This window comes from Protobothrops mucrosquamatus, unplaced genomic scaffold (assembly GCF_001527695.2).
Source record: "Protobothrops mucrosquamatus isolate PMUCROS unplaced genomic scaffold, P.Mucros_1.0 scaffold4157, whole genome shotgun sequence".
Lineage (NCBI taxonomy): Eukaryota > Metazoa > Chordata > Lepidosauria > Squamata > Viperidae > Protobothrops > Protobothrops mucrosquamatus.
In genome coordinates, this window is record NW_015390083.1 from 7,817 (window position 1) to 17,869 (window position 10,053).

General features: G+C 41.7%; 1 protein-coding gene across 1 annotated transcript in view; it reads left to right on the forward strand.

The window, feature by feature from the left end:
• Nucleotides 1–201: 201 nt before the first annotated feature.
• LOC107298638 (branched-chain-amino-acid aminotransferase, mitochondrial-like) overlaps nt 202–10,053 on the forward strand; it is a gene marked incomplete at its 5' end in the record, with an annotated part of 73,629 nt that continues 63,777 nt past the window's right edge. The window contains 5 exon segments of the mRNA XM_015828016.1: nt 202–365; nt 1,655–1,797; nt 4,357–4,442; nt 8,233–8,373; nt 8,474–8,548. Of these exon segments, the coding sequence (XP_015683502.1) occupies nt 202–365; nt 1,655–1,797; nt 4,357–4,442; nt 8,233–8,373; nt 8,474–8,548 (609 nt within the window).

The window sequence follows — 10,053 nt, forward strand, 5'->3', positions numbered from 1 at the left end:
TCTTTTTGATTTGAAACATTTCGCTGCTTATCCAAGAAGCTTCTTCAGGCTGAGCAAGTCAGTTAGGAGGACTATTTCAAACCAAAAAGAAAAGGAGTTCAGTTGCCATGACTCAACTTCCAGAATTTATAGATCTGCTGATTCTGATCATGTTTGCTTATCAGCCTCTTATCTAGCATTCTCCCCTTCTCCTCTCTGCAGCCTTCCTTGGGGGTCTCCATTTCTAATCACGCACTGCTCTTTGTGATCTTGGGCCTTGTGGGTCCTTATTTTACGACTGGCAGCTTCAGTCCTGTTTCCCTCCTGGCTGATCCCCAATTTGTCCGTGCCTGGATGGGTGGTGTTGGCAATTGCAAAGTAGGCGGGTAAGTCTAGGACTTCTTTTAACCTAAGTGGCTGAATGAAGCTGGACTGTTTTTAAGTCAGACTTTTCTAACCTGGACATTTTCCAGATGGGTGAACTTCACCTCCTGACGTTCTTGGCAATGCCTGGGGAATTCTGGGGCTTGAAGTCCACAGTCCTGGAAGGCATATACAGGTAGAGAAGGGCTACTGTAGCCCAATATTTTGTAGAGATGGGACATTTTCCTTGAGGCAAGAGTTGGACTTTTTTCTGTTTTTAAATTTCATCCAAGCCCTTGAAGACTGCAGGAATTTGTGATATGGCAACAAAGGAGATAATAGGGGTCAAAATGGAGTAGGAATCATACTCTAAATACAGTCTTTTCCCTCACCCTAGCAGAAGCATAAAGTATATATTTTAGCTTATTTTAATTTTTTTTCAAATGGGGAAAATTTTCATCCCTGAAAATTGCCAATTTTCCAACATATTTCAGTTTTATAGAGCAACAAAGATGATTAGTGGAGGCTAAAACATATGAAGAATGGTTGCTGGAATTAGGTACAGTATGTCTAGTTTAACAAAGAGTAGGATGAGGGGTGATATGATAGCAGTTTTCCAATATCTCAGGGGCTGCCACAAAGAAGAGGGAGTCAAGCTATTCTCCAAAGCACTGGAAGGCAGGACAAAAAGCAACGGATGGAAACTAATCAAGGAGAGAAGCAACCTAGAGCTAAGGAGAAATTTCCTGACAGTTAGAACAATTAATCAGTGGAACAACCTGCCTCCAGAAGTTGTGAATGCTCCAACACTGGAAGTTTTTAAGAAGAAACTGGACAGCCATTTGTCTGAAATTGTATAGGGTTTCTTGCCTGAGCAGGGGGTTGGACTAGATGACCTCCAAGGTCCCTTCCAACTCTTTTATTCTGTTATAGGGCCCTGAGTGCCACTGAAAAAAAATATGAGGATTGCCACAGACAGGCTATAGATGTTCCACCCCTGTTTTAATACTTAAGCAGTGGTCCATTTTCCAAATATATGCAGGAATAGAGTAACCGGACCTTGACCGGAGGAAAGGTTTTGGGGAGAAGAATTTGGGGATGCTCAACCAGGTATTTAGAGAAGCTTGTTGGCTGCCTCTTTTCAACAAGGCCGGGGTCTTTGGTTTAATTGGAGATGTGCTTGATCCTCCATCTGTTGTCCCTTTCCTCTTTCCCTCTTAGTCTTTCAGGCTGGCTTTGCATTCATTTCGATCAACGGATAAATGCCTTTGAATCTGATCAGAGTCTTGTCCTGTTCTTGTGTTGCTCTTAGCAACTATGGCCCCACCATATATGTGCAAGGAGAGGCTGCCAAACTGGGTTGCCAGCAGGTTTTGTGGCTGTATGGAGACGACCACCAAATCACTGAAGTTGGGACCATGAACATTTTCTTGTTTTGGAAGGACCAAGAGGGAGGTAAGGAATTTTATCTCAGGGTAGTTGTGGATTCAGATTGGTTCTTTTGGGCTTTGTAAAGCTGATTCAACATATTGAGTAAACATCATAGCTTTGCTCCTAAAATAAATTACCATTAGGAAATTCCTTCACTTACCCAAAAACCTCATCTTGGTTTTTCATCCAAAACTGTTCAGTCTCTTCTCCTCATCTCCTGGATATATTTATTGGGGTAGTGTATGGGCATCTGTTCCTAACTACCAGGTAGTCCTCAAATTACGACCACAATTGAGCCTGGAATTCTCATTATGGTCATTAAGCGGGTCACTATGTGACTGGACCCAACTTTACACTATGTGTTTAGTGGTGGTCTGTTCAGTGAATGCTGTGGTCACTAAGCGAATCCATTATACCCGATGGATGTGTTTTGCCGGGAACCAGAAGTAAATACCAGAAATGGGCAAAAAATTTTTTTGACAATTGTGGTTGTGTGGGACATTGTAAATGGCCATAAAGGTGAGCCAGTTGCCAAGTGCCCAAAATGTGATCATGTGACTGAGGAGGTGGCGTTATGGCCACCGTCACTTTGAAATTGGATCGTAAGTGCCTTTTGGGAAGGGTCTGTCATAACTATGGACAGCCTCTTATTGACTGTTATAAGTCGAGGACAATGATGCCAACATGATGAAATGGTTGTCACCAAAATGAGGACCCCCCAAAGCTCTACCGTTTCACCTTTGCATTGTGCTACTGCACGCAGGGACAAAGTTTGTGTTGTGATGCATATTTCACACTTGCTGCCCTCCTGCAGACACCCACCGTTGCAGGAAGGAGGAGGAGGCAACCTTGGCGAATCTTTAAAAAAACACCTTAGCACCCAAGCCATGCGTTCTCTGGATTTGTGGGTTTTATAACTTATTAAATTAGTATCCAAATGCAAGCGCTTACTCAAAATGACAAGTGGCCAGGGATTTTATTTTCTTGTGTCATAGAGAAAAGGGTGTCATTTCTTAACAGGGCACAAAGAGCACCAAGAGGCATCAGGAAGAATACGTTTTGAGTTTTTCCTTTAGTCCTATACGTAGTCCTTGACTTAGAGCCATTTGAAACTACAAGTGGTTTACAACAGGCGCTCCCCCTTGCAACCTTTGCAGGTCACATGATCAGAATTCAGGTGCTTGGCAACCGGCATGTATTTATGACGCTTGCAGGGCCCCGGGGGGTCATGTGATCACCATGTGTGATCTTCCCAGCTGGCTTTCAACAAGTCAATGGGGGAAGCTAGGTTTACTTAACAATCATGCGATTCACTTAATGACATGGCAATTCGCTTAACAACCATTGTTGTTGTTAGTTGAGAAGTCGTGTCCGACCCATCGCGACCCCATGGACAATGTTCCTCCAGGCCTTCCTGTCCTCTACCATCTTCTGGAGTCCATTTAAGCTCACGCCTACTGCTTCAATGACTCCATCCAGCCACCTCATTCTGTCATCCCCTTCTTCTATTGCCCTCAATCTTTCCCAGCATCAGGCTCTTCTCCAGTGAGTCCTTCCTTTTCATTAGGTGGCCAAAGTACTTGAGTTTCAACTTCAGGATCTGGCCTTCTAAAGAGCAGTCAGGGTTGATCTCCTCTAGGACTGACCGGTTTGATTGCCTTGCAGTCCAGGGGACTCGCAGGAGTCTTCTCCAGCACCATAGTTCAAAGGCCTCAATTCTTTGGCGCTCAGCCTTTCTTATGGTCCAATTTTCACAGCCATACATTGCAACTGGGAAAACCATGGCCTTGACTATACGTACTTTTTGCCCCCCCCCCTCAAAATTGTAAAGTCAGGCACGCCTCACTTAATAACTGCCTTGCTTAGCAATGGAAATTCTGGCCCCAATTGTGATTGTAAGTCGAGGAGTGCCTGTATTTTGTTTTCCGTATGCAAATTTGTGCAGATTAAAACTGATTAATCAAGAAAAATGGCCACATTAGTCAATTAGGATTCCTTAACCTTTGGTGCTTGCTTGCTTGCTTGCTTAATGTCTGTCTGACATCTGTCTATCCGTCAGTCTGACTATCTCTGTCTATCTGTCTGTCTGTCTATCTGTCTATCTATCTTATCTATCCTTGTTCTGAAATTTTAAATAATTTAAAAAGAAAATGAAAACTTATATAAGTGTTGCCATATTACACGTTCCAAAAAATTAAACCTCTTGAAAGTATGACGGAATGTATATTAAATATTATCTCATAGTCATTTATGAAAATAATATGTGTATGTTTTTGGTTGCTCTTCTCTGATTAAACATAGCTAGTGTTTGGATCCCGGGTTAGTTACTGTATGTGCAGAATTGGCACATTGAAACCAGCGGCAACTTTGTGCCATTTGGATTGATAAATAAACTCTGTATATAGGACTAAATTCCCATGCAATTCAGCTTTCTAAAGCTTCTGTCAGAACTGATTTTGTCTTTTAATTATAATCACATTCCCTCCCCTCAGTTAGTTCTGCCTTTTGGGGTTTCGGAAATATTTTTGTGCAGTGACATACAACCATCCCTGAAAATGTATAACTGTAATGTTCATTTTTCAGATATGGAGCTGGTCACCCCTCCGCTTAATGGAATCATTTTACCTGGTGTGATCTGACAAAGCCTTCTTGATTTGGCCCGCAAATGGGTGAGTATGCAGAAGTGTGGGGTAGCCCTGCCACTGATGGGGGGATTGCATGCCTCTTATTGAAACTGGTGCTTTTTTTTTTTTCTTTTGTAACATTTCTTTTTTTTTAGCATTCATTCTTGCACTCAAGAATGAATTGAGAGACTTCCGGTGGCGAGGCTTCGCCGATGGAGGCTTTTTTCTCAGCCTCCTGCCAGGGACTGCGTCAAAGCTGTCAAAACAGTGCGGATCAGCTGTTTTGCAGCTCGGAACTTTCTCCCCGGGCAAAGGGGAGAAAGTGAGTTTGGTTCGGATAGGGGTAGAGTTCCCTAGTCCCCCCAGGAATGATCCTGGGGGGATGTAGGCGTGAACTCCCCCGGAGTCTGGACCTCTTCTCCGCAGCTCGGAGTGTCTTCGCTCTTTGGAGCGAGGCTAGACGTCGCTGCCACTGCTGCTACTTTGTATCTGCTTGTGAGTAACTTTTGAACAGACGGAACCTGACAGGGGATTTTTGCTTTAGCCAAATGGTGACTTTAACTCAAAGACTTTATTGGGATTTTCGTTATTTGTTATAAGTGAAAGTGAGAAGAAAATGGCCGCGGAAGCGCTGTTTCTTTGTAACAAAAGGAAAACTTTCACTTTTTTTCCGGTGGTGGAATGATGCATTTTAAAGGATTTTAAAGAACTCTTCTTAAGTCAAGCTTTTTTAAGTTAATTTTTGCTCTTGTGAGTTTTAAAAATAATTTGGCAGAATGGCTTCAAAACGTACTGGAGTTTCTGCATTGCCTAAAACAGCTATTTCTTCTCCTGTTGTGCAAATTCAACAACAAAAACCTAGATCTCCCCCACCATCACCACCTCCCTCTATTACACTTAAAGATTTGCAAGAGGCTTTAGCTAAGTCCTCATTACAGACTTTGAAACAAACAGAACTTTTGGATAAGAAAAATCAGGAACTTTGTGAAAATATATCACATATTTTTGAAGGACTAGCAATTCACATTGATCGTATAGAGGGGAGGGTGGATGATTTAGTGGAGAAAATGGAAGGAACAGAGGACAGACTTGAGAAAGTAGAAGAAGGTGTGGAGAACTTACAAAATGACATGGTGATGTCACAATATAAAGAAATGGAATTTGCCTTGAGAATTAGAGGGCTTAAGGAGGATTTACAAGAGAAACTTAAGGAGAAAATTGTTACAGCTTTGGCCCTGGTGTTGAATTGCAACCCTGAGGTGATCTGTGGAGAAATAGAAAAAATTTATAGAGTCAATTCCTGGGTTGCACATCAGAGAAATATACCTAGAGATGTGGTTGTTTACTTCACCACAAGAGTACGTCATAACAAAATTATACAGCTCTTTTACCAGCAGAGATTTCAAATTGCTGCACAAGATATTATACTTTTAAAAGAAATACCTTCTAAGATTTTAAGAAGAAGAAAAGACTTTACTTTTTTGGTTCAGGAGCTAAAGAAGCGGCAGATGCCTTTTAGATGGGAGATTCCTTTGGGCATTGTGGTAAATTTTGCAGGGACCAGATACAGATTAAACTCTGTACAGAAAGCCAGAGATTTTTATGTGTCGGTCCTGAAAGCTGATTTGTCACCATCATCAACATCTAAAGCACAGGAAGATTTGATGGAACAACTTGTTGTGGAATTGCCTGGGGCCATGTCATTATCTGCAGGAGATCCTCAGATTCAACAAAAGTTGGGAGTGAACGCAAAGGAGCAAAGGATGACTCGTGCTGCCTATAGGCGTAAAGAAAGAGAACAACAACAAAAGGAAACTGTAATATATTCACCGATTTCAGAACTAGTGGGAGGGGCGAGGCCAAAGAGATCTGCAACGATAGACCTGCAGGGAATGCTGAATAAGCTTCATAAGCCAAAGGATGGTTAAATTGATGATGCTGGAAGTGAGATTTTATTATGGAAAAGGAAGAAGTTAGTTTAATATTTGATTATATGTCTGTAAAGAACTTATAGTATGTTGAAAGTCTTAAAATATTTGATAAACTAAATTACTTTTCCAGCTTTGAAGAAGGAAGTATTGACTTAAGATTCTTGTTGAAAGTATTGATTTGAGAGTGAAGAAAGTGAAGGAAAAATTTAAGAGTAAAATGTAAGAAAAAATTTACATAAAATGATTGATAGATATTTAGATTTCTAAAAATTGTTTTGAGTTTAAATGTTGATGGTGGATAAATTATACTTAGAGAAAGTATGGAGTGAATAAATATCATATAGTTTATGAGTATTTGTATTGTTGTTACTTATTGCATTATTAGAGTTAAAGTAGGTATATATTGATTGTATTATGTTTGTTTAGTTAAATTGTAATTTAGATATGGAATGGGATGAGTGTTAGTCCTGTATTGGGTTCCGGGAAGTCCAGGGGGAGTAGGGGATTAGGGGAATTACAAAAATTGATGTATTTACATTTTATAGGTAAATATTCATTGTATTGATAAGAGGAGATGCTCGGCTGGTATCCCAAATTGTACTTGAGGAGGTGGTTAGAAAGGAGAGGGGATGTAGGTAGGTGGTAAGGAGGAAGGTGGAGAGGTTGGGGGTTAGAGGGAGGAAGGAAAGGAAAGTGGATGAGGGTGGAGGCATGGCGGGGTCTGCCGAGCGTCTCTGAAAACGTATTTACTTGGATTATTTTTTCTTTCTGTTTATGTACGTAAATGCATCATAATCTTTGTTGTTTAATTATAAAAATCAATAAAAATTTTATATAAAAAAAAAAGAATGAATTGAGAGAGCAGCAGAGAGGACAATTTCCTGGCTAAAAATAAGGGTGTTGATGTCAAATCATGAGTTAAGGAGAGAATCAGAGTCTACATTTTGGTGGGGTGACTTAGGACCATAGAAATGAGCAATATTGTCAAGGGAGTAGGGCTGGGATTTTCCATTTTTCCAAGGTGGCCAAAGGGTGGGATGTGGAGATCTCTTGGAAGGGAAGCTCAAACAGGTCAAAATAGTGGTTGCAACTATGCAACTGAAGTGCCCTTCGCTTTTAGCATACAAAAAAAAAAGAATGAAGTGTGAAGTCGCAGATGCTTCCCCCCCCCCCCCCAATTGTTGCTTCTAGTGGGATGGGTTTTTTTTCCCTGACCTTTTCGTACTATTGAGTAACAATAACTATTAAATTGATTGTTGGTCTTACAGGATAATTTTCAAATGTTTTTGACATGGTAGGAAGCTTTACTATGAATGTTCAACCTTATTGCCACCAATACTGGGAGTCTTGGATGAGGAGAGTCAAGGAACCACTGGTCCCTAGTCTTCATTGACTGACAGAGAATCCCCAGAAATTTAGACAGTTTTTCTAAGACCTCTTTGAAGACAGAATGGCTTGATTCTGAGATGTTTGCATGCAGTTGCCTGTGCAACCAAGAAGTGGTCCTGAAATAGATGGATTGGACTCAAAATTCAGTTGCAAGATCGAATTGGGGTCAGTCACTGGACCAGAGAGTTACTCTTCCAAGCTTTTGGACTCCTGCTGGAGCCCATCTTCAGGGAACTTCTCTCTACTGGAATATGTGCTTTGGGCTGTTCTGTGAGTCCTATTTATGTGGTACCTTCCTATTAGTTGATCGGTGTGTTGACGGCCAGCGATTGGCTGTTGTTTCCTTCCGAAAGCTTGGAAGAGTAAAACTCTGGTCCCGATGACCGACTCAGATTCCATCTTGCAACATTACCCTGGGACATGTATATTTGCCTTCATTCAAAATTCAGTCTTTCTGCATTTTAAAAAATGGCCAACAGCAGGATTTAAACGTGTTTGTCTCTCTTTCTACCCAGGGGGAATTCAAGGTTTCAGAGAGAGTCATCACCATGTCTGACCTGATTAAAGGCTTGGAAGAGAAAAGGCTGAAGGAAATATTTGGCTCAGGCACGGCCTGTGTGGTATGTCCCGTGGACAGAATTCTCTATCAGGGCAAGGTGAGAGTCACGGGACATTCCCAATTGCGACTTTATTGGATTCCCTACATCTATGTTGTTCTTCTAAATACAAACTGGGTTTCTGTCTCTCTTGGAACAGAATTATCATATTCCCACAATGGAAAATGGACCTGAGATTGCAAAACGGTTTCTGAAGGAGCTGACAGATATTCAGGTAAAATTCTCAGTGGGAGACAGAAAACATGTTTTTGCTTGATTTTTCACATTTCCAATTTTAAATTCATTCTGTCCTTTTTCTTCATTGATTTGCATTGGAAAAAGTACCTATTTCAGCAAATTCTCTTGCATTTCAGCCTTGGCAAGGCGAAAGGGGCCTACTTTTCCTCATATCCTCAGTCAAAAACAAATCTTTCCATGTTGCTTCTTGGGATGCTGGATGGGCTATTCCAGTGAGAACACACTGTCACTGGCTATGCTCCTTGTGACCTCTTAGGGCAGAAAGGGAAAGTATATAGAAATGGTACCATCTTGCTGAAATTGGGGGGGGGGGCTCAGAAAATAAGCCAAATTAGGATTAGCAAGTATAGAGATGAAAGTCCACCAGGAAATTCCTGTCCTGAATGTTAGATTCTTTGTGTTTACCATCTGCGTGCAACGTAACTTGACGTCTGATTGGGACAATCCTGAGGATACTGATGCACCTTACACAATTGAAGTCATCTGATTTCTCTTTCCAAGCAGTGAGGTGTTGTGAATAAAATATTTGACTAGGAGTGGAGAGACCCAGGTTTCAGTTCAGTCTCTGCCGTCAAAGCTTACTGGGAGACTTTGGGCCAGTCAATCCCTCTCATCCCAAACATCCTCACAATGTGGTTGTTATCTGTCCTAAGATATAAGCACATACTAAATCAAAATACTAAAATAGAGCCCCCAGGCTAGGTTAAGTTACCCATCCCAATATACAGATTCACGAACAGCAAACTGTGTTGGTTCTCATAAAAATTACTAAGTTAATTTGAGAGAGAGTCCTAGATCAGTTTCCATTTTTAGGCCCCGCCTACTTCAAAATGAAAGCAGAATTCTGCTTGTCTTGTCTTTCCGTGATTGGGCCACAAGAGGGCAGAATAGCTTTGTGATGGAATGTTTGTTTGTGTGTGCCTGTGTATCAGTTTTGATACCTGGGGAAGACTGCCTGGGCAGGTCCCTGCAGTTTTCTTGGCAAGATTTCAGAAGTAGCTTGCCATCACCTCCTTTGTAGGGGTGAGAGTGAGCGACTGGCCCAAAGTCTGGGTCATTCTAGCCTCCCTTGTTGCAGCAAGTAGATCAATACTGGGGTCTCTCTGTCTCTGTCTCTGTCTCACTCCCCCTCTCCCCCTCCCCCCCTCCCCCCTCTCATTTTTTTCAGTGTCGTCGTAACTTTGAATGGTCACTAAATGAACTGTTGTAAGTCAAGGCCAACTATACATCTTTTCAATAAAAAGTTAACTGTTTTTGTTAGATCGCGCAGGCAGTAAGATACGAGTCGAGTGACAGTCAGCTCTCGGTTTATTGGCAAGGCATAAAGTAAATCCGGACTGGCATCTGGGCCAGGGGAGCCCTCTTTTATGGGATTCCCCTGGCTCGTAATCACACAATTCCATTGGCTGGTAAGACCCCGTTGTGAGTTAGCCAACCAGCAACGGGCATGAAACTGTATGCAGATGGAGAAGGGCAATCACC